The sequence below is a fragment of the Gymnogyps californianus genome, unplaced genomic scaffold, assembly GCF_018139145.2.
Source record: "Gymnogyps californianus isolate 813 unplaced genomic scaffold, ASM1813914v2 HiC_scaffold_38, whole genome shotgun sequence".
NCBI classification, from domain to species: domain Eukaryota; kingdom Metazoa; phylum Chordata; class Aves; order Accipitriformes; family Cathartidae; genus Gymnogyps; species Gymnogyps californianus.
The window spans coordinates 164418-188014 of record NW_026114268.1 but is presented as its reverse complement, the minus strand read 5'-3'; the positions used below and the strand labels follow the sequence as shown (position 1 = coordinate 188014).

General features: G+C 52.4%; 1 protein-coding gene and 1 pseudogene across 1 annotated transcript; one reads left to right on the top strand and one right to left on the bottom strand.

Moving 5' to 3' along the window:
- Window positions 1–2643: 2643 nt before the first annotated feature.
- On the top strand, window positions 2644–3581 carry LOC127028665 (olfactory receptor 14J1-like; annotated as a pseudogene).
- An 8689-nt stretch (window positions 3582–12270) lies between these two features.
- LOC127028630 (olfactory receptor 14J1-like) lies at window positions 12271–13275 on the bottom strand. The gene has a single exon (XM_050914349.1). The coding sequence runs from the start codon at window positions 13273–13275 to the stop codon at window positions 12271–12273; it is 1005 nt and encodes a 334-aa protein (XP_050770306.1).
- Between the last annotated feature and the right edge of the window lie 10322 nt (window positions 13276–23597).

Below are 23597 nucleotides of genomic sequence, written 5' to 3'. Positions count from 1 at the left end.
GCATCTCAGGTAGCTCCACAGGATGCAGTTAAGCTTGAAATGGAGCCGCTGCCCTGAATTAGGTTAGGCGTTGTAGGGGTGTCTCTGAGAAACCTGCCATAACTGCCAACGGAGATCTGGTAAATACAGGTGATGGAGAAGAGAGAGACTTTGCTCTCCCGACGGCAATGGCTCCATTTGCTCAGAGGAATTCCTCTGTAGGCTGCCCTGGAGATAATGAGCAGGAACAGGCTTCATTGCCCTCCATATGGCATCTGCTGTCACTTCAGCTGGCCAAAGGAATGCCCACCAGCCTCTGAAATGATGACGGCAGACGCTGCCCTGTCGCTCTGAATTGCTCCATCAGAGCTTCCAGTTCCCTGCACAGGTCTTGGACCACCTCTGGCACCTCACGTGTCGCCTGTGGTTTGCGTGGTACAGGAGATTCCTCCCTTTCAGTGTCTGGGTGTCCTGTCTCATAGTGGGACAAGAAGAGGTGATTCTTGGCCCGAACTCTGTCTCTGAGAGGGGAACTGACTCTGCTGGCAAGAAGGGTCCCTCCCCAGCTGAGGGAGGGAAGCTCAGAGATGACTTCAGCTTGTTTCACAGTTGGTTCCCCTGGAGCCCCAGGAATATCTTTGAGGGAGTCCACAGGGAGCTGAGAAAGTGCTGCCTTGGGCTGGTCCTCTGCTGCTGAGCTGGGCCGGGCTCCTGGGATGGAGGGAGCTCATGGCAAGCGGGCAGCGCTGCAGAGAGACAGCTCTGCCCAGGAGCAGCTCCTCTGCAGAGCACAGCAGGGCTGAGGGTGCTGCCTGCAGGTGGTGAAAGGAGAGGGATGAGGCAGAGAGAGGTTAAAGGCAGTCTGGGGTGGGAGGAGAGAGGAGACTTCACCTGGAGAAACATCTTCAGAGCCCTTAACAGGGTAAGTCTCTGGCTGCAGGGCAATGCAGCTGCGGTTCCTGAAAAGATCTCCTAAAGCTGGCACGTCCCACAGCCTATGGGATCCGTCAGGAGGACTCTGGCAGTTCCTCCAGTGTAGAGAGAGAGGACGTGCTTTGGAGCACGGCTTCCCTGCTGCCCCGTCAGAGGGACAGGGCAAGTCAGCTGCAGAGGTATGAAGCCGGGTGTGCAGCCAGGGGTGCCCAGGGCTGTCCTTCTGAGCGGGGTCCCTGCACCCCAGGGGGCTGTGTGCCGGGGCAGGGACTCTGCCGCCTGCCAGGGTCAGCTCCCAGCCTGCCCAGGGAGCTCCCCACGGCTCTGCAGGGAGAAGGTGTGGGTGGAAGGAGCGACCCCCAGCATGGTAGGGCAGGGATGAGCAGGGCAGGGCAGGGCAAGGGGTTTCTGCTCTCAGGAGAGTGCTGCCTGTGTCAGGGCTTCTCACCGCTTCAGCTCTCCCTCATCACATTTCAAAGTGGACTCCTCCAGAAGCACATCAACTCAGCAACAACTTCCCCCTTCCTGCCACCTCAGGTTTTCTGTGATCTGGTCTTCAGCCCTTGCACACGCAGAGATGCCCCTGGGCAGTGCCCTGCCCTGGGAGGTGTTGGCAGGGCAGAGGTGAGCGCACAGCAAGTGGGATGGGGTTTGTGAGCAGTGACAGGGAGTTGTGCTGGGGACAGGGAGACGGCTCCTGGCAGCAGAGACGTGGGCAGGGAGTGAGAGGGAGCTACTGCCAGAAAGAGTGGGAGGGGGCGTTGGGGGTGGCAGGTTCAGCTCCTGTTCAGACGCCCACCCTTTGGGTCCTGCTATGCAGGTGTGTCTGTGGGAGCAAAGTGCCCAAGTCTCCTGCAGGCAACTTCAGGACATTGAGCTCTGTTCCTGGGGTGTCCTGCGGGGCTGCAGGGTGCCCTCCAGAAGGGCACAGCTCTCCCCTCGTATCTCTGTGCTCCCTAGGATCCCCATGGAGAAGACACCTGGGTGCTAAGGCCCTGGAAATGCTGCTGGGCAGCTGTAGGTGGGCAGCTGCAATGATCCCTCTGTGTCTCAGTCTGGGAGGGGAGAGAGGAGAAAAGGCGAGGAGTCTGTCTGTCTGCTCTTTGAACCTGGATTCCTCTGCTCTCGGCAGTGTCCGGTTTCTTTTTAGAGGAACACCTGAGTGTGATCATCCTCCAGTTCCAAGCTGCCAGCACAGGGCAGCTGAGAACGGGACTGCTGGGCAGGGCAGCTCTCCTCACTCTGCACTAAGGGACAGTCCCTTTGCCTCCAGGAGCCACGAGATGTCACTTGGAGTGCATGAGAAAGGTCAGGGATTTCAGCCATCCAAACCCACTCCTAAATGTGGCAGGTGCAACTAGAACAAAAGAAACAAAACCAAATCCCCTCGGCTCTGTTCTGCAGTTGGGCAAATTGCGAACAGCCATGCCAAAAAGCTCTGTGATGTATCACGAGTGCATTTAAGTTGAGATCAGCCTGCGTTCCTCATTCCCTCTCGCTGCACAGCAGGAAGGACTCCTGAGGAGCCCATTCCAGAGTCCCTGCTCCCAATGGCCCCCTCAGCCAGCAAAACCCGGAGCTCAAGTGAGGGAGCTGCAGAGAGGTCTTGCTGAAAAGAAAGAGTCTGAGTGTGGGGCTGCTATGAGACATGCGCTATGTTTTGCTCGGAGAAGGCTGCCCTAACTCAGTACTGCCTTTTCCTTCTCAACAGATAAGCAAACCCAGAGGCAGCAGATGTCCAACGGCAGCTCCATCACCCAGTTCCTCCTCCTGGTGTTCGCAGACACGCGGGAGCTGCAGCTCTTGCACTTCTGGCTCTTGCTGGGCATCTACCTGGCTGCCCTCCTGGGCAACGGCCTCATCATCACCGCCGTAGCCTGCGACCACCGCCTCCACACCCCATGTACTTCTTCCTCCTCAACCTCTCCCTCCTTGACCTGGGCTCCATTTCTACTACTGTCCCCAAAGCCATGGCCAATTCCTTGTGGGACACCAGGGCCATCTCCTACTTGGGATGTGCTGCCCAGGTCTTTCTGTTTTTCTTCTTGGTTGGAGCAGAGTTTTCTCTTCTCACCGTCATGGCCTACGACCGCTACATTGCCATCTGCAAACCCCTGCACTACGGGACCCTCCTGGGCAGCAGAGCTTGTGTCCACATGGCAGCAGCTGCCTGGGGCAGTGGGTTTCTCAGTGCTGTCCTGCACACTGCCAGTACATTTTCCATACCACTCTGCCAAGGCAATGCTGTGAACCAGTTCTTCTGTGAAGTCCCCCAGATCCTCAAGCTCTCCTGCTCAGACTCCTCCCTCAGGGAAGTTGGGGCCCTTGTGGTTAGTGTCTGTTTAGCTTTTGGGTGTTTTGTTTTCATCGTGCTGTCCTATGTGCAGATCTTCAGGGCCGTGCTGAGGATCCCCTCTGAGCAGGGACAGCACAAAGCCTTTTCCACATGCCTCCCTCACCTGGCCGTGGTCTCCCTGTTTATCAGCACTGCCATCTTTGCCTACCTGAAGCCCCCCTCCATCTCCTCCCCATCCCTGGACCTGGTGGTGGCTGTTTTGTATTCGGTGGTGCCTCCAGCAGTGAACCCCCTCCTCTACAGCATGAGGAACGAGGAACTCCAGAATGCCCTGAAGAACCTCATTCTAGAGGTAGTATTTCAGCAGCAATAAGCTGCCCATCTCTCTTCACAAGGTTTCTCCGAATTATCTCAGGCAACTTGTGTCCTTTGGGCATTGTACTGCTTAGAATCGTGTTTCTTCAGGAAGGTTTGCTTTCATCCTGCTTCTCAGGAGGATGAACCCAGGCTGTCTGGCCCAAAGGCCTTCTCTAAATGAGTCTATCACTACGCTAATGCTGGCCTCCTTTGTGTGTCTGTAAAAAAAGGGGATTTCCTCAGTGCAGCGTGTGAAGCTTGGGCTCTTCTTTCCGACCTGGAGTGCAGGCTACGCTGAGGGAATTGCAGGCTAAAAGGCCCTGCTGTTGTGCTTGGGTGCGGCATTGGCTTAGCGGGACAAGGACATGGGTCGATGTGTAAGGGAATGAGGGCTGGACTGATCCTTGGCTTTACTGGGTGCCCAATGGCATTGGAGATGCTGAGCAGTCAAAAGGCACCTGCTTGAGGCTCTCTCACATATGACAGGGCTGGTCAAAGATGCCCGACCTTCTGAAAGGGGATCTGAACCCCCAGGAGAGCACAGGGCATCTCTGGGTCACTAGGTGCCTCGGGGTGGAAAGGGAATGGAGGTTTAGAAAACTTCCCCAACAAGTGGAGTCACCCAAAGGGAAAGGGCTAAAGTGAAGGATGCGCAGCCTAATGGGGGCTCTGCAATGCCAGAGGGGCAGCGGAGACACAGCAGGCGTGAGGAAGGCAGCCGTGAGAGCGATTCACCTCATCTTCAATGAGAAGCCATGGGCTGGATCCAGTGACACCCCTGAACACATCCTGAACCAGTTGAAACACCCCGTGATTTCTCTGAGTGTCATAGCCACAGACCCATGGGAGACATCTGTGAGGGGTAGTGATGCTGGTCTGGCTAGATGTGCTTCACTCCCAGAGCAGTATGGCCGGTATGTAGTCACCCCGTGGTCCCAGGGCACCAGAGCCTGCTTGCTCTGCAGAGCAGCACCACCAGCTCAGGGCCCTGTGGGGAGCTCAGGGAAGGGAGCCAGGACCAACTGGCCAGGCCAGCATGGACACACGCCCCTGGGGAAAGGCTCTCTGTGGAGCAGGGATTTCCCTGGAGAAGAGTGGAGCACCACGCGTGTGTCACAAGTAAGGCAAGAAGGAGGAGAAACAGGTTGTTGTGTTCACCGGCGTGGGGCAGCTCCTGTGTCACTGGGACTGGCGGGTGGGGGTGGCACAGGCTGCCCGGGGGCTCTTCTGGAAAGGAGAGGGCAGACCACCAAGAGGGACTGAACCAAATCCTTGGGCCAGCCTCTAGCCCTGGGACTGATGGGGAGGATGACAGCCCTTCCCCAGCCCCCAGGAGCTTCTGTGTCCTTCAGAGAGGGTGCGGCTGTGGTGTGGGTGCCCAGAGCTCCGCAGCACCCTGCAGCAGGCACTGCTGTGGGGCAAGCCCAGACTGAGACTCCTATTGAGCCTGCTGCCAACCCGCACCCCCACATCCCTTTCTGCAGGGCTGCTCTCCAGCCACTGCTCTCCCAATCTGTACTTGTGTCCGGAGCGTTACTCCATCCTGGGGGCAGAATCCGGCATTTGGACTTGTTAAATTTCATGCCCTTCATGATGACTGCTCAAAGCGCCAGTCTAGCCGGATCCTTCAGGAAGGCCTCTCATCCCTCAAGAGAGCCAACAGCACCTCCCAGTTTGGGATCATCAGCCAACTTGCCAACAATGGATTCCACTCCTGCCTCCAGCCCATTGATAAATCTATGGAACATTGACAAATATATAGAACTGGCCCTAGGATCGAGCCCTGAGGAACACCACTGGTGACCAGTCGCCAGCCAGATGTAGCCCCATTCACCACGACCCTTTGAGCCCTGCCGTCCAGCCAGTTCTTCACCCGTGAGCGCACCGGGAGCCCACTCATCTCACGACTGGACAACTCGCCCAGAAGGATGCTGTGAGGGACGGTATCCAAAGCCTTCCCGACATCCAGAAAAAACCACATCCACCGCCTTCCCTTCATCCACGAGGCGGGTGACCTTATCCTGGAAGGATATCAAATTGGTTAATCAGGACTTTCCCTTTGTGACCCCATGTTGACTGTGCCTGATGATTGCCTTGTCCTTTAAATGCCTTTCAATAGCACCCAGAATCATAGAATCATGGAATATCTCGAGTTGGAAGGGACCCCTAAGGATCATCGAGTCCAACTCCCTGCTCCTCACAGGACAACTGAAAACTAAACCGTAGGACTTTCATACATCCAAACAAATTGGGAAATATCAGGTTTTATACAAAAAAGAACCCCAGTGCTATGAAGATTCCCTTCCTGGGACTGAAATGTATCTGTCACTCTTTTCTAGTAGCACTAAGAAAACAGAAACAATGTCTAAAATCTTGCTGCAGGGGAGGTCCGAATCAGATGTTGCTTACAGAAAATTTTATAACAGCCATATCTCAAGCTCTGTGCTGCTCTATCTGGAATAAACACCTATCATACTTCAGTAAGTTACGTCATCTCCTTAGGAGCAGGCTTCCTGTCTTTGTACCTAATGTACAACATTGCAACTGGCATGTTGTGCATCAGAAGAGATCATAATTTCAAGAATTACCCTCTCTCTCAACAGTACAGAGCTCTCGCTGAACCACTGATCATATTCAGTGCTAACACATAATAAATGAAAACATTCCATGGTACTTCCATGTCATTGAACCATTTTTCTGTACAGATTTATGCTTATTTTTGAAAGCCAGGGATTTCACTGATGCTGCTCAAATTCCTGCAGAACAGCTGGTTCTAGCCTTGGGACTCTCCCTTCTCCTCTCTATGTACAGCAGCAGACAAGTCTGGAGGGCATGCATTCGCTTCCCACAGATGTTAAAAGAAGCAATTGTCATGGTTTAGCCCCAGCCAGCAGCTAAGCCCCACAGAGCTGCTCCCTCACTCCCCTCCCCCTGGTGGGATGGGGGAGAGAATTGGAAGTGAAAACTGGTGGGATGAGATAAAAACTCTTTCATAATTTAAAAAACTAAATAAAGAAAGAAATTGTAAGGAAAAGAAAAAAATAACAAAGAGAGAGAAAAATAAACCCCAGGACAGACAAGGGATGCAAATGAAGACAATTGCTCACCACCAACCGACCGATGATGCCCAGCCAGTCCCCGAGCAGCGGCCCCCCCGCCAACCTCCCCTCCAGCTTTTATTGCTGAGCATGACGTCATATGGTCTGGAATCTCCCTTTGGTCGGTTGGGGTCAGCTGTCCTGGCTGTGTCCCCCTCAACTTCTCGTGCACCCCCAGCCTACTCGCTGGTGGGGTGGTGTGAGGAGCAGAAAAGGCCTTGACGCTCTCCAAGCACTGCTCGGCAGTAACGAGAACATCCCTGAATTATCAACGCTGTTTCCAGCACCAATCCAAAACACAGCCCCATGCCAGCTGCTATGAAGAAAATTAACTCTTTCCCAGCCAAAACCAGCACAGCAATTTATATTATGATCTTCTCCACGATTTTTCCAGGTTCTGAGGTTAGACCTAGAGGTCTGTCGTTCCCTGGGTCTTCCCTCTTGCCCTTCTTGTAAATGGGAATACCATTGGCTAGCTGCCAGTCAGCAGGGACCTCCCCAGACTTCCCAGACCTTTGGGAGATGATCGAGAGAAGTCCTGCCGTGACATCCGCTAGCTCCTTCAGTACTCTGGCGTGAATCCTGTCAGGGCCCATGGGCTTGTCATAGAATCATAGAATGGTTTGGGTTGGCAGGGACCTCTAAAGGTCATCTAGTCCAACCCCCCTGCAATAAGCAGGGACATCTTCAACTAGATGAGATTGCTCAGAGCCCCGTCCAACCTGACCTTGAATCTTTCCAGGGATGGGGCATCTACAGCCTCTCTGGGCAACCTGTGCCAGTGTTTCACCACCCTCATTGTAAAAAATTGCTTCCTTATATCTAGGCTGAATCTCCCCTCTTGTAGTTTAAAACCATTACCGCTTGTCCTATCGCTAAAGGCCCTACTAAAAAGTCTGTCCCCATCTTTCTTGTAAGTCCCCTTTGAGTATTGAAAGGCCGCAACAGGGTGTCCCCGGAGCCTTCTCTTCTCCAGGCTGAACAACCCCAACTCTCTCAGCCTGTCCTCATAAGAAAGGTGTTCCATCCCTCTGATCATTTTTGTGCCCTTTTCTGGGCCTGCTCCAACAGGTCCATGTCTTTCCTGTACGGAGGACTCCACAGCTGGATGCATCTGGAGGCAATGTACCCATTTTCACAGCTGGAAACCTGGAAAACAATTCTGTGTTTCCATCCACTCTGGCTTTTCTCTTGATGATTTGAGGGAAAGCCCTCACGTTCCCCATGACCATGGAAGTAAGCCAAGTGCAAATATGGTCAGATTTGGCACTGGCCAAATGGGGCTGTTAAAGGGTGAGCGAGTCCTGCTGATCACTCCTTGGCTCTCCAGTCGACGAATCAGTGTATGGATGGGAATCAGGGAGTCTCGGTTGGTGAGATATTGCCGCCGGTGCACCCTTGTGGTAACGATCGGCACCTGTTGCTCTTCGACCCTCAGGAACCCCACAACTGAAGGGTCCTCAGAGAGACCGGGCAAGGTGGACAACTATGGAGACAGGTATCCAGTACCTGAGGGAATTAGCTGTGCATTAGTGTCCATGGTCAGGTCCACCCTCGATCACGAGCCCATCTATATGTTGCGTCTCTTCCCTGATGGCCTGAGGTGTCATAGGCCCACCGAGCCAGAAATAATTCACCCTTATTCTGCCAATCCAGATCTACCTGAGCTACTTCACTCCTAGCAGCCTTGTCTACCTGTTGATTGTTTTGATGTTCTTCAGTGGCCCGACTCTTAGGTACGTGGGCATCTACATGATGTACTTTCACAACCAGGTTCTCTAGCCGGGCAGCAATATCTTGCCACAATGGGGCAGCCCAGATGGGTTTACCTCTGCGTTGCCAGTTACTCTGCTTCCATTGCTGCAACCACCCCCACAGAGCATTTGCCACCGTCCATGAATCAGTATAGAGATAAAGAATTGGCCATTTTTCTCAATCCCTTTGGCAGCAGAGTGCCGGCCACAGTTTGCTTTCACTTGGAGGGGTGTCCAGTACACCTGGAATCGACTGCCCCAGGGGTGGAAACACAGCCCCGCCATTTGCCATGGACTAATCCAGAATGCACTGGAAAAAGGTGGAGCTCCAGAACACCTGCAGTACATTGATGATATCATCGTATGGGGCAACACAGCAGAAGTCAGATCAAGTTCAGCCTTCTTGTCCCACTCCAGTCAGTCTTTTGCAGGTGAAGGGCTGCTTGGCAGACAGCCCTGGTCATGTCCTTGCCTTCACCTTGTGTTTTCTTTTTCCCTCTTTTGCCCCTCCCAGATTCTTCCCTTTGATCACGCTCATGCCCTCCCATACAAGTAGGCCACCTCTGGTTAGCCTTTCCTCATCAGACACGGTTTGTCTTGCTTTGGACCCTCGTGTGGTGTTTCTGGGATGGTCACCGGGGTAACCCCTCTCTTGGCTTGCAATTTCACTTAACCAGGATGTCCTCCTCAAGGCAGGCTCAGGCTTGACTGGAGGAAGAGCAACCTGAAAGAAAAGGGGCTGGGCATTACGAGGGATGCCATAGCAGCCAGTGGTGGTGATAAAGAGGAGTATGGCCATGTGCCTGCACTGGGAGGAGCGTGGCCACCCAGACCAGGGGAGTTGTCGTCCGTCTTGACTCAGCACTGGTGTGGCCACACCTGGAATAGTGTGTCCCGGAGTGGGGCTCCCCATTCTGGAGGAATGGCGAGAAACTGGAGATGATCCAGAGGAGGTGTGCCAAGATGGGGCTAGGGGCCGTGTGTGGGGAGGCTGAGAGACCTCGGCTTCTCAGGCCTAGTGAATCGGAAGATCTGGGAAGTGCAGGATCATGTAGCCCATGAGAGCTTGAAAATTGCCTGCCCGTCGGCATTGCCTCCAATTTTCTGCTGTAAGGAGCCCCTGGGGAGGCTTTGTCAGTAATGGCCCTCAGTGGGACCCAGGAATGCTTCAGGGTACTTTGGGTTTTGCTTCTGAGTTTGCCTTCTGGAGAGGTTTGTGCAAATCTCCTCTCAGCCTCTCAGGTTCATGGACTCAGCCCCAAATGCACCCTGGGGCTCAGTGCAACGCAGAAAGCCCTGATGTGCCTTTCTTTGTCTTCAGTTCTTCTTACTTTCCTTTTCACTGACATTAACTGACATCTGACAGGCCGACAGGCATTAAAACAAGGTCATCTGGTGTCTTGCGCAGAGCCCCATGACCCCCAAAACCTTCCCTGCCCAGGACTCCTCAGTCTTTGCACAGAGCGAGGCACACGGAGGTGTCGACCTCTCTTCACTGCTGTAGACGTTGGTTTAGACGGTCACTTACAGCACAGGAGGATTCGTGCCTCATAAACATCTGCTCTGCTCCAGTTAGAAGCAGGGCCCAGCATCACAGGACCATAAGACGGCTGAGGTTGGAAGGGACCTCAGGAAGTCTGCAGTCCAACCTGTCAGAGCAGGGTCAGCCCAAGTTGTTCAAGGCTTGATTCAGGGCGAGTTGGAAAACCCCCAAGGACAGAGACTGCACAGCCTCTCTGGGTGACCTGTTCCAGCACTTGGCTGAGCTCCTGGGGAAAAAAGTGTTCCTTATGTCCTGGCTGAACCTCTCCTCCTCCACCTTCCACCCCTTGTCTTTTGTCCTGCCACCATGCACCACGGTGAAGCGACTGGCTCTGTATTCTCCATGACCTCCTCGTCGGTACTGGCAGGCTGGGATGAGGTCCCCGCCAGCCTTCCCTTCTCCGGGCTGGACAAGCCCAGCTCCCTCAGCCTCTCCTCACCGGCAGAGTGCTCCAGTCCCTGGCTGTCCTGAGGGCCCTCTGCTAAACCCACTCCAGCTTGCCAAGATCTTTCCCGAAGTGGGGATCGGAAATGAGGATGGAGGATTCCAGAGAATCCCTTCCCTCCATCGCCTGGCCGTGCTCCTGGTCGCACAGCCCAGGACGCTGGTGGCCTCCCTTGCTGCCAGGGCACACGGCTGCCTCCTGTCCAGCTCCCTGCCCACCAAGACCTTTCCCCCAGGGCTGCTGCCAGCCAGGCAGCCCCCAGCCTGTGCCATTGCCAGGGGGAGTCCCCTGCAGGGGCAGACACTGGCGTTTGTCCTTGTGGGATTTCCTGAGGTTCCTGCCAATATGTGCTCTCCTCCTTCTTGAACCCCTTCATTGAGCACAGAGGCCTGGGAGACCTTTTCCGTAAAGGCTCAGGCAAAGGCGGCGTTGAGCCCCTCACTATCATCAGTGTCTGCTGTTGTTATATCCCCCTCCCCATCCCACAGCAGCCCTGCATTTTCCTTGGTCAGCCCTGGTCTCTAACACAGCGATTGAAGCTCTTGTCTTTGCTCTTGACTTTTCTCGCAGCCACCAACTCCAGGCGGTCACCCCCTGGCAGCTGCTTCGTGGCTCCTGTCAGTGCCCTGTCCTGCACCGGCCCAGCCCCGCTGCCCCACACATGGTCCCATGGCCCCACTGTGCAGGCACGGCATGGGAAAGGGTGTATTTGGTGTGAGGAACAGTTTCTCCTGCATGATCCCCATGACAGCCCTTTGTGCCCTGTCCCGCTTCTGTTCCTCCTACTTGAGACAGCCTCCCCCAGGTCCTGGAACCTACGCAGCCCTATCCGCATCCCATGTGGGATTTCACAGACATCCCTGCTCCGGGGTCTGCCAGGGTCCGGGCCAGGAGAGAGGCCGGGCATGGCTAGCCATTCCCCTGATACAGGCACTGAGCCCAGCAGGAGGATGGAGATGGCCTTACAACAAAACCCACCCATAAACCTGGGGTGAGCGGCCAGTGCTGGAAATGGCTGATGAGAGATGGCTGGTGGCCGGGTAGTGACGAAGGCCCTGCGCCACCTTCCTGGTCTGTTCATGCCGCCGAGGGCACAGACCAGCCTCCTCTCTCCTGCACTTGCATGTCTTCGATCCCCTCCACAAGCCCTGGCTCTGCACCACAAACTCCCTGGTGTGAGTCCTCACTCTGCATGGTCATGCACTATGAAATACACACTGATGTTTTTCTCTCCCAGGTACTTTCCAGCCCAGCCCAGTTCCCTCCAAGCTCTCCCACCTCCCCTGCCCTCTCTCCACCACCAATGCCCTCTCCCTAGCAAAGCCCAGTCGGGGCTGGCCCCACTGCAGGGTGCTCCGGGCAGTCGCACCACAGCCTCAGCCCCTCTGAAGGGCACAGCAGCTCCTGGGGGTCAGAGAGGAGTCAGCCCCATAGATGGGTGAACATGCATGGCAAAAGGAAAAGAAGGCACCTTGTGTCCCCTGCTTTCCTCTCCAGCACATCCTGAGAGGCTGCGGCCCCTCCATGCTATCCCATCTCCCCAGGCCAGCACAAAAGCCCTGGCCCTTGCGGTCCTCAAGAGCACAGAGCAGCCATCCCGAAGCTGGTGCAGCCAGAAAGCTCTTTTCATCTCCCATTCATTCCTGCTACGCTGAGGATAGGTCTCAGACAAAAAAGTTGCTGCAGAATCATTTATTTCACTTAAATACAATGTGAGACTCCCCATTTACACAAAGTCTCTGGGTCACACAAGATGGGTGGATAGTTCAGTAGGAGAGGATGAATAATGACATTTCTTTGAAGACAACAACATCACAAGTGGAAAAGGAAAAAAAATGTAAGGAAGGAAAGACAGACTTGGCCTGTCATGACATACACTGGGAGCCCTTTGCAGAGGAAAGTAGGCAGTCTATGGCTGCTGAAAAACATCCAGTCATCAGTTTCCTCAGAGCATCCTTGAGCTCCTGGTTCCTTATGCTGTAGATGAAGGGGTTCAATGTCGGAGGCACCACCGAGTACACAACAGCCATCACCAGATCCAGGGATGGGGAAGAGATGGAGGGAGGCTTCAGGTAGGCAAATATGCTGGTACTGATAAACAGGGAGACCACGGCCAGGTGAGGGAGGCACGTGGAAAAGGCTTTGTGCCGTCCCTGCTCAGAGGGGATCCTCAGCACGGCCCTGAAGATCTGCATATAGGACAGCACGATGAACACAAAACATCCCCAAAATAGAAAAGCACTAAAAGCAAGAAGCCCAACTTCCCTGAGGTAGGCGTCTGAGCAGGAGAGCTTGAGGAGGTGGGGGATTTCACAGAACTGTTCCATGGCATTGCCCTGGCAGAGTGGTAGTGAAAATGTATTGGCAGTGTGCAGCAGAGCAGTGAGAAACCCACTGCCCCAGGCAGCTGCTGCCATGTGGACACAAGCTCTGCTGCCCAGGAGGGTCCCGTAGTGCAGGGGTTTGCAGATGGCAACGTAGCGGTCGTAGGCCATGACGGTAAGAAGAAAATACTCGCCTACTATCAAGAAGAGAAAGAAAAAGACCTGTGCAACACATCCTGCATAGGAAATGGCTCTGGTGTCCCAGAGGGAATTGGCCATGGATTTGGGGAGAGTGGTTGAGATGGAGCCCAGGTCGAGGAGGGAGAGGTTGAGGAGGAAGAAGTACATGGGAGTGTGGAGGCGCTGGTCATAGGCTACAGTGGTGAAGATGAGGCCGTTGCCTAAGAGGGCAGCCAGGTAGATGCCCAGGAAGAGCCAGAAGTGCAAGAGCTGCAGCTCCCGTGTGTCTGTGAACGCCAGGAGGAGGAACTGGGTGATGAAGCTGCTGTTAGACATCTGCTGCCTCTGGGCATGGGGGACTGTCATAGGAGGAAAAGTTATGAATAAGTTAGATCAGATTTCTCTGAACAAAATCCATTCAGTTTCTCACAGAAAACCCCAAACCGCCTCACCCCTTTCAGGGAGACTTTTGGCAGGTCCCTTTCATGAGCTGTGGTTGGTGCTGGCTGAGGGTGCCACTGGGAGAAGGGGGCTCTGCCGTGGGCTCTGGAGGAGTCAGTCCTGCCCTACAGCAAGAGGTAAACAGGAACACGGGGCGATCTCACATGAAATCCACTCATGATACTGAAGAGCTTTTCAGCATTGCTGCTGCCAGTTCACCCAACTGCAGAGCAGAGCTGTGGGGATTTTGGTTTGTTTCTTCTGTTCCAGTGGCCCCACCACAGCTGAGAAGTGCTTTTAAGGCAGAAATCCTTGGCATTCCTGCTCCACTCAAAGGGAAAGCTTGAGGGTACTGGGAGGCAAAGGGACTGTCCCACAGTGCAGAAGGAGGACAGCCGGTCTGTCCATCGGTCCTGGTCTCGGCTGCCCTGTGCTGGCAGTTCTTTGAGTCAGAGGACGATCACTCCCAGATGTTCCCCGAGGAGAAACTGGATGCTGCTGAGAGCAGAGGAAGCCAGTTTCCAAGTGCAGACTGCCAAACCCCTCACCCCATCTCATCGTACCTGAGGAGGATCTCAGCTCTCCCTCCCAGCCATGGACACAGAGGGCTCGTTGCAGCTGCCCACACACAGACAACGAGCAGCATTTCCACGGCCTTAGCAATGAAGTGTCTTCTCCATGGGACTGCTAGATAACACAGAGCTGTCGTGGGAGAGCTGTGTGCTTCTGGAGGGCAGCCTGCAGCCCAGGAGGAACCCCCAGGGAAGGAGTCAAATATCCTAAATCTGGGGTGTCCTGAAAGGAGAATCCGCTCAGTTCATTGTCCTGAACCGGCAGATTAGGAGAGGACTTGGACACTTTCCCCCCCATGGATGCATCTGCATGGCAGGACCCACAGGACTGGTCTCTGAACTGCGGCTTAAACCCAAACCCCATCCCAGAAGGTCCAGTGATAAGAACAAGGTGAGCAAAGACAGGAAAGGAAAAAAGGAGAAATGCCACAGTGCTGCTGCAGATGGAGCCAGGAGAAAGACAGACAGTCACGTATTTGGTAATTTCTCCTTTTAAGGGGTGAGGTCACTGAGCAGGTGACTGACCACCCATGGCCTTAAGAGCAGAGGTGGGAGAGGAGGCCGGGGTTTGCTCCATGGTAGGCGTCTGCACTGCAGGGGATGGCAGGGAGGTGCCCGAATCCCCCTTCCCATGGCGTTTCTGGGAGCAGATCCTTCTCCCTCCCAGCCCATGTCTCTGCTGCCTGGAGCTTGTCCCTGCCAGGAGTTGTTTCTCTGTCCCTGGGTCTCTTCCCTGTCACTGCTCACAGACCCCATCCCACCCGCTGTGTGCTCAGCTCTGCCTTGCAGACCCCTCCTGGCAGCGGGGTACGGCCCAGGGGCATCTCCGTGTGTGCAGGGGCTAAGGAGCAGCTCGGACAAGTGCTAACGAGAACTGGGGTCTCCGTGCCTTTCAAGAACAGAGAAATAAATTCCCATCTCCCACTCCCTACCCAGCCAAGCAAGAGTGGAAAAACTGAAAGCACAGACTCCTTCCCTTTCAGGTAAATGCTGCCTTGATGTCATTCTTCAAAAGGACCCTCTGCAATTGCTGCGGGGGTGATCTGGAGCTGTGACCAGCCCTGTACCACACAGCACCCTCTCAACAGCAGAAGCACCGTGCCCTGCCCTGCCAGGGGTCGCTCCTTCCACCCACAGCTTCTCCCCACAGTGTCATGGGGAGCTCCCCGGGCAGGCTGAGTGCTGACCCTGGCAGGTGGCAGAGTCCCTGCCCCGGTACACAGCCCCCTGGGGTGCAGGGACCCTGCTCGGAAGGACAGCCCGGGGCACCCCTGGCTGCACACCCGGTTTCACACTCCTGCAGCCATCCCTGGGAGAAGGCAGCCATCACACGCAGTCCTCTGATGGTGCAGTGGGGAAGCCCTGTGCTGGAGCACGTCCTTCTCCTCTACAGTGGAGAAACTCCGAGAGTCCTCCTGACAGATTCCATAAGCATGTGCTAGCTTTAGGAGATCTTTCCAGGAACCACAGCTGTGCTGCCCTACACCCAGAGACTTACTGTATTCAGGGCTGTGAAGATTTCTCCCCTAGTGAACACTCAGCTCTCCTCCCACTCCAGATTGCCATCTCTCTCTTCCTCACTCGTCTCCTCTCGGTGCCTGCAGGCAGTGCCCCCAGCCCTGCTGCGCTTTGCAGAGGAGCCGCTCCTGGGCAGAGCTGTCTCTCTGCAGCACTGCCCGCTTGCCATGAGCTCCCTCCATCCCAGGAGCCCGGCCCAGCTCAGCAGCAGGGGACCAGCCCAAGGCAGCACTTTGCCCCCTCTGGGCTCCCTCCAGGTGTCCCTGGGGCTCCAGGGGAACCTGCTGTGAAACAGGCTGAAGTCATCACTGATGTTCCCTCTGCAGAGACACTTCTTTCCAGCAGTGGCATTTCTCCTCTTACAAAAAGATTGGGGCATGAGAATCACCTTTTCTTCTCCCATCATTAGGCAGGACACCAGGAAGGTTACAGCAAAGGATGTAATTTCTCCAAGCTGGAGGGGTGTCGTGGTTTAACCCCATTCAGAAGCCAAGCACCACACAGCCGCTCCCTCACTCCCTGCCCCCCTCCCTCCCCCTGCTCCTGGTGGGATGGGGAGGAGAATCGGGAAAGAAGGCAGAACTCGTGGGTTGAGATAAGAACAGTTTAATAACTGAAGTAAAATATAATATTAACAATAATAATAATGAGATATACTAACACTACTACTAATAGTAATGAAAAGGAATACAACAAAAAAAAGAGGGGGGAAGGAAGAAAAACCCCAGTGATGCACAATGCAATAGCTCACCACCCGCTGACCGATGCCAGAGCTGCGATCCATGCCTCCCGGCCAACTCCCCCCTGTTTATATACTGGGCATGACGTTCCATGGTATGGAATACCCCTTTCGCTAGTTGGGGTCAGCTGCCCCGGCTATGCTCCCTCCCAGCTTCTTGCACACCTGCTTGCTGGCAGAGCATGGGAAACTGAAAAGTCCTTGGCTTAAGAGAAGCGCTACTTAGCAACAACTAAAACATCAGAGTGTTATCAACATCATTCTCACACTAAATCCAAAACCCAGCACTGTACCAGCTACTAAGAAGAGAGTTAACTCTGTCCCAGCCGAACCCAGGACAATATCCACCCCTTATTCTATACCATTTACGTTATGCCCAGATCCCATACTTTCTGATACATTTCCAATTAATCACCATCAACTTTCCTGTCTTTTAATATATACGTATAGATATCATTCCCGCGATCTATGGGCCATCTCTATCAAATGTGTGTTGAGTTCATTCAGTCCATGACTTTGAGCTCCATCTATTGTAACAGTCTGTCTGGGCAGGAGGGATGATGCAAAGTCCACTCAGTTGGTAGAACAGGATTGGGCTTCGGTGTGATGTGGCAGGCAGGTGACATTGGGCACAGCGGGAAGATGCTGTGTGGTGTCGGATTGTTGCATGCTGAAGTCAGTCCTGGTTCCATCACTACTGCACTTCACTCAGTTTTGTCAAAGTTCATTCTTCATTAATCTAAGTAATTCTTACTGTAATACCATTAATATAGTATATAACAATTATAATAATGATGACATAGAGTGGCAAGATTATATAGCAATTAATAGCATACAATTTAATCTATTGGCTGTTCTCACCTAAAATGAAATCCCCTTGAGGCACACATCGGACTTCCCCATCCTTCCGCATCACCCACCAAGTGCACCCAGGCCCTTGAGCAAAAGCAATCCCACGAATGGGTTTGCCTTTGCCTGAGGCAGGAGTAACCCAAACTGTTTTTCCTAGCATATTTTTTATGTGCACTACAGGGACCTTATCCCCTCCTACAGTACGTAAAAGTTCTGATTGGGCAGGGCCAGCTCGATTGGCAGATCCTCTAGTGTTGACTAACCAGGTGGCCTTTGCTAGATGTGTATCCCAATGTTTGAAAGTCCCACCACCCATTGCTCTCAATGTAGTCTTTAACAGTCCATTGTATCGCTCGATTTTCCCAGAGGCTGGTGCATGATAGGGGATGTGATACACCCACTCAATGCCGTGCTCTTTGGCCCAGGTGTCTATGAGATTGTTCCGGAAATGAGTCCCGTTGTCTGACTCAATTCTTTCTAAGGTTCCCTTTCGCCATAAGATTTGCTTCTCAAGGCCCACGATAGTGTTCCGGGCGGTGGCATGGGGCATGGGATATGTTTCCAGCCAGCCGGTGGTTGCTTCCACCAGCGTAAGCACATAACGCTTGCCTTGACGGGTTTGTGGGAGTGTGATATAGTCAATCTGCCAGGCCTCTCCATATTTGTATTTCAGCCATCGTCCTCCATACCAAAGAGGCTTTAACCGCTTGGCTTGCTTAATTGCAGCGCATGTTTCACATTCATGGATGACCTGTGCGATAGTGTCCATGGTCAGGTCCACCCCTCGATCGCGAGCCCATCTATATGTTGCATCTCTTCCCTGATGGCCTGAGGTGTCGTGGGCCCACCGAGCCATGAATAATTCACCCTTATGCTGCCAATCCAGATCTACCTGAGCTACTTCAATCCTAGCAGCCTTGTCTACCTGTTGATTGTTTTGATGTTCCTCAGTGGCCCGGCTCTTAGGTACATGAGCATCTACGTGACGTACTTTCACAACCAGATTCTCCAGCCGGGCAGCAATATCTTGCCACAATGGGGCAGCCCAGATGGGTTTACCTCTGCGTTGCCAATTACTCCGCTTCCATTGCTGCAACCACCCCCACAGAGCATTTGCCACCATCCATGAGTCAGTATAGAGATAAAGTATTGGCCATTTTTCTTGTTCAGCAATGTCTAAAGCCAGCTGGATGGCTTTCACCTCTGCAAACTGACTTGATTCACCTTTTCCTTCTGCAGTTTCTGCAACTTGTCGTATAGGACTCCATACAGCCGCCTTCCACCTCCGATGCTTTCCTACAATGCGACAGGACCCATCAGTGAACAGGGCATATTGCCTCTCACTTTCTGGCAGTTTATTATACAGTGGGGCCTCTTCAGCACGCGTTACCTCCTCCTCTGGTGATATTCCAAAATCTTTGCCTTCTGGCCAGTCTGTGATCACTTCCAGAATTCCTGGGCGACTGGGGTTTCCTACTCGACTTCATTGTGTGATCAGTGCAATCCACTTACTCCACGTAGCATCAGTTGCATGATGTGTAGAAGGGACCTTCCCTTTGAACATCCAGCCTAGCACTGGCAGTCGGGGTGCTAATAGGAGCTGTGTTTCAGTACCAACCACTTCTGAAGCAGCTCGGACTCCTTCATATGCTGCTAATATCTCCTTTTCAGTTGGAGTATAGCGGGCCTCAGATCCTCGATATCCCCGACTCCAAAACCCTAGAGGTCGACCTCGGGTCTCCCCAGGCGCTTTCTGCCAGAGGCTCCAGGTAGGGCCATTCTCCCCGGCTGCGGTGTAGAGCACATTTTTAACATCTGGTCCTGCCCGGACCGGCCCAAGGGCTACTGCATGAACTATCTCCCGTTTAATCTGTTCAAAGGCTTGTTGTTGCTCAGGGCCCCATTTAAAATCGTTCTTCTTCCGGGTCACTTGATAGAGAGGGCTTACAATCAGACTATAATTTGGAATATGCATTCTCCAAAAACCTACAACACCTAAGAAAGCTTGCGTTTCCTGTTTACTAGTTGGTGGAGACATAGCTGCTATTTTGTTGATCACATCCATTGGGATATGACGACGTCCATCTTGCCATTTTATTCCTAAAAACTGAATCTCCTGTGCGGATCCCTTCACCTTACTCAGTTTTATGGCAAAACCGGCTTTCAGAAGGATTTGGATTATTTTCTCCCCTTTCTCAAAAACTTCTTCTGCTGTGTTGCCCCATACGATGATGTCTTCAATGTACTGCAGGTGTTCTGGAGCTCCACCTTTTTCCAGTGCATTCTGGATTAGTCCATGGCAAATGGTGGGGCTGTGTTTCCACCCCTGGGGCAGTCGATTCCAGGTGTACTGGACGCCCCTCCAAGTGAAAGCAAACTGTGGCCGGCACTCTGCTGCCAAAGGGATTGAGAAAAATGCATTGGCAATATCAGTTGTGGCGTACCACTTGGCTGCTTTTGACTCCAGTTCATATTGAAGTTCTAGCATGTCTGGCACAGCAGCACTCAGCGGTGGCGTGACTTCATTCAGGCCACGATAGTCTACTGTTAGTCTCCATTCTCCATTAGACTTTCGCACTGGCCATATGGGGCTGTTGAAGGGTGAGCGAGTCCTGCTGATCACTCCTTGGCTCTCCAGTTGACGAATCAGCTTATGGATGGGAATCAGGGAGTCTCCGTTGGTGCGATATTGCCGCCGGTGGACCCTTGTGGTAGCGATTGGCACCTGTTGTTCTTCGACCCTCAGCAACCCCACAACCGAAGGGTCCTCAGAGAGTCCGGGCAAGGTGGACATCTGTTCAATTCCCTCTGTCTCCAAGGCAGCTATACCAAAGGCCCACCGGTACCCTTTCGGGTCCTTGAAATACCCCCTCCTGAGATAATCTATGCCAAGAATGCATGGAGCCTCCGGACCAGTCACAATGGGGTGTTTTTGCCACTCATTCCCAGTTAGGCTTATTTCAGCCTCCAATACAGTTAGCTGTTGAGATCCCCCTGTCACCCAGAAATACAAATAGCTTCTACCCCTTTATAGCTTGATGGCATTAGAGTACACTGTGCACCGGTGTTTACTAGAGCTTTATACTCCTGTGGATCTGATGTGCCAGGCCATCGAATCCACACAGTCCAGTAAACCCGGTTGTCCCTCTCCTCCGCCTGGCTGGAGGCAGGGCCCCTCTAGTCCTGGTCATAGGATTCTCCACTCTCTCTTTGTAAAAATGGATTAGAATTCCTTTTCATAGAACCAGGAGTAAGATCAGCCCTTCCACTCTGTCAGCCACACCGCTTGCAGTGCTCACTGGAGCCTGAAGCAACCATTTTCCTGGAAGAACCCTCATTTGTGGTTGTTTTTCCTTGCAATTCACGTACCCGTGCATCTAGGACCGAGGTAGGTTTTCTATCTCACTTCATCATATGCTCTCCGTGGTCAAGCAGGTAAAACCACAGGGTGCCCTGTGGTATATACCTTCTCTGTCCTCTCTCTTGCCCAGAAGAATACCTTCTCCTAATAGCTGAGAGATTGGTCCGTGCAGGTGGGAGGCAGAACTTATCCTCAAATCGCTGGAACTCTTGGGACCATTTCTCGGCTAGCGTGTCTGGCAGTTTCTCCACAGCCGCAATGAGGGTGGAAGTGAGACTTTCTTCGTATTGCCGAAGTCGGCGAGCCAATTCATCTACTGTCAGTTCCTCCTCATCTTTCCAGTCCATTACTGCATTGGCATATGATAATGGTGCGCTTCGTACAAACTTCCGCCACATGGGTCGTGCACATTGGACTTCATCTGGATCTGTGGGTAACCGCCCATCGCCTGGGTCATAATAAACCATCTGCTGCATGGCTAGTTCCCTCAGGTACTGGATACCTCTCTCCATGGTGGTCCATTTGCCTGGGTAACATACAACATCTTCCTTGAAGGGCTACCTTTCCCTCATGCCCAACAGAAGTTGCCTTCAGAGGCTGAGGGCTTGTGGGTTTTTTCCAATTGCCTTGTCAATGCCCCCTTCCCTAGAAAGGGATCCCAATTGCTTGGCTTCCTTACCCTCTAATTCCAAGCTACTTGCCCCATTATCCCAGCATCGGAGCAGCCAGGTGATAATGTGCTCGCCTGGATGACGGCTGAAGTCTTTTCGCTTATCTCGCAGCTCACTCGGGGATAGGGACCAGGTGATTATCTCCGGTTCTGCCTCTTCCTCTTGTTCTCGTGATGACCCTGCTTCACCTTCATCCTTCGCTAAGCGAACTGATTTTTTTGTATATTTCTTCTTCTGTATAGGGGCGATTGAGATTGGCACCGGTTGATTCTCTAGTTCAGCTGCATCATCCATCGCCAAGGTTTGAGTAGCCACAGTGCCTGTTGCTGGGGTTTGAGTAGCCACAGTGCTTGTCATAGGGATTAGAGTAGCTGCAGTAGCTGTCGCCAGAGTTTGAGTAGCTGAAGTACCTGTCACCAGGGTTGGAGTAGCTGCAGTTGTGGGAGCTGATCTCTGGGTGGTATTTTTAAATAGTTGTTTAACCCTAGACAAGATCTGAATCACATTCAGGAACAGGCTGATTCCTAGCAATAGGACCATGCTAACTTCAACATCCCAAGGATATTCAAAATTTACAAACTCCTTCAATGCTATTGCAATTAACCTGGCAGAGAAAGGGAAGATGTGGGAAGATGTCTCCCCAATAGGTTGGCTCCCCGAGGAGAAAAGGTAGAAAGTGCAATTATTAATATTCTCTAGGAGACAGCACCCGAAGTACAGAGATGTCTCCTCCATAGATTGGCTCCCAGAGGAGAAAAGGTAAAAGGTACAATTATTAACAGTCTCCCATAGGTGGCTCCCGAAGTACGGAGGTGACAACAATGCTGAGTACAAACACCCGATTAGTTTCACGGCTTGCACTTCTATCATATCATAAACCAGTGTTACAAACAACAACAACGTGATAACTCTAGCCCGGTTCCCACAGATGATAAACAGCACAACAGGGAGCATATACTGCAAGTAGGGCATTACATAACGCAACTTCAAGAACCACACCACCAACTTGGAGAGCAAAAGAACCCACATTGTAACCAGTAACTATCAAACCAATACAATGAATGCTTATAACAAGTTTGTTTTAACACACTCTGATCAGATCCGTCGTTATCTCAACCCTTCATGCCCCACGTTGGGCACCAAAAAGGCTGTCATGGTTTAACCCCAATCAGCAACTAAGCACCACGCAGCTGCTTCCTCCTCCCCCCTCCCAGTGGGGTGAGGAGGAGGAAAGGAAAAAAAAGTAAAACTCGTGGGTTGAGATAAGAACAGTTTAATAATTAAAGTAAAATATAATACTAACAATATTAATAATGAAATATAATAATAATAGTAATGAAAAGGAATATAACAAAAAAAAGGAAGGGGGGGAAGGAAAAAAAACAGTGATGCACAATGCAATTGCTCACCACCCGCTGACCGATGCCAGAGCGGCGATCCGATTCTTATTTAGGTGTATGGGCCAATCTCCTGACATAAGCGATGTTTTAGTTTGTGAAGAGAATCAAAACCAACTTTTTGACTAGGTCAGTTTCATTTTACATGCGGAAATGCAGGGCAGATGAAGGGAGCTGAGACTTTCCAGGCTCCCTGCTGCAGAGTTAGGACTTCAGAGCCTGGAAATGCAGGTAATGGTGGTGTATCTGTATGCCACATGAACATTTTGCCTTTCTTTGTTCCTTTGCACTAACCTGGGATCTGTGCCTTGGCCTTCTTTGGCTAAAAATGAAACAACTCCCCTACTCCACCTCCTCCTCCTAATGAAAAGAGGGCAAAAAGAGATGGAGCAGGCATGACGTAGGGGCAAATCTGTCTAAGAGGTGTAAGCTTTAAATGATAACAAGGAGGTAGCAGTGAGAGGTAAAACACTGTTCTAAGAACTTCATGCCAGAGGCTAGCTACTGAGAACTTAGAGCAATTTTGTCAATATAGAATGGCTGTTGAGAAGGAAATTAAAGAGCTGTAGTCTTGATGGACATCAAGAAGAAGAAAGAGTTCCCTTACAGCACTGTCCTGTTACTGGTACTAGGGATAGTACCACTAATTGCAAAACATCCTTGAGAACTTGTTCATTTTTCCTTGGCTCCAAAGCTCAGCCTGCTCAGACCTTGAAAGGACTACCTCAAACCTCTGCAGCCCAAATCTCTCCCACCTTCTCTCATTCACACTCTTTTACCCCAGGACACTTCTCCCCATCACTTCAGCATACTGCCCGGTCTCTATTTTTTTAGCTGGGTGAAGTCAGGGTACTCCCTTGCACAGCCTTCCTTAGAAAAGTCTTCTCTACATGCTGATCCCACTTCTATCACCTCACGCTGTGTCCAGCTCCATCTTCCTTCTGCAGAGCTCCATTGGATGGGCAGTTTTCCTGTTGCTTTCATGCCCATTCACCTTCACCACCTTTTAGTACTGTATGCATATCAAATATTGTCTCAGGAAACACATTTATCCCCCACAGCTTCACCCATTTCCCATGGCAGGCTGAGATATTTCCCCTCTTGGAGCAGATGTTGTGCAAAGCTGTCCCACATATG

Excerpts from the sequence above, each read along its gene's own strand:
- LOC127028630 (XM_050914349.1), bottom strand. The coding sequence starts at position 13,275 with ATGACAGTCCCCCATGCCCAGAGGCAGCAGATGTCTAACAGCAGCTTC.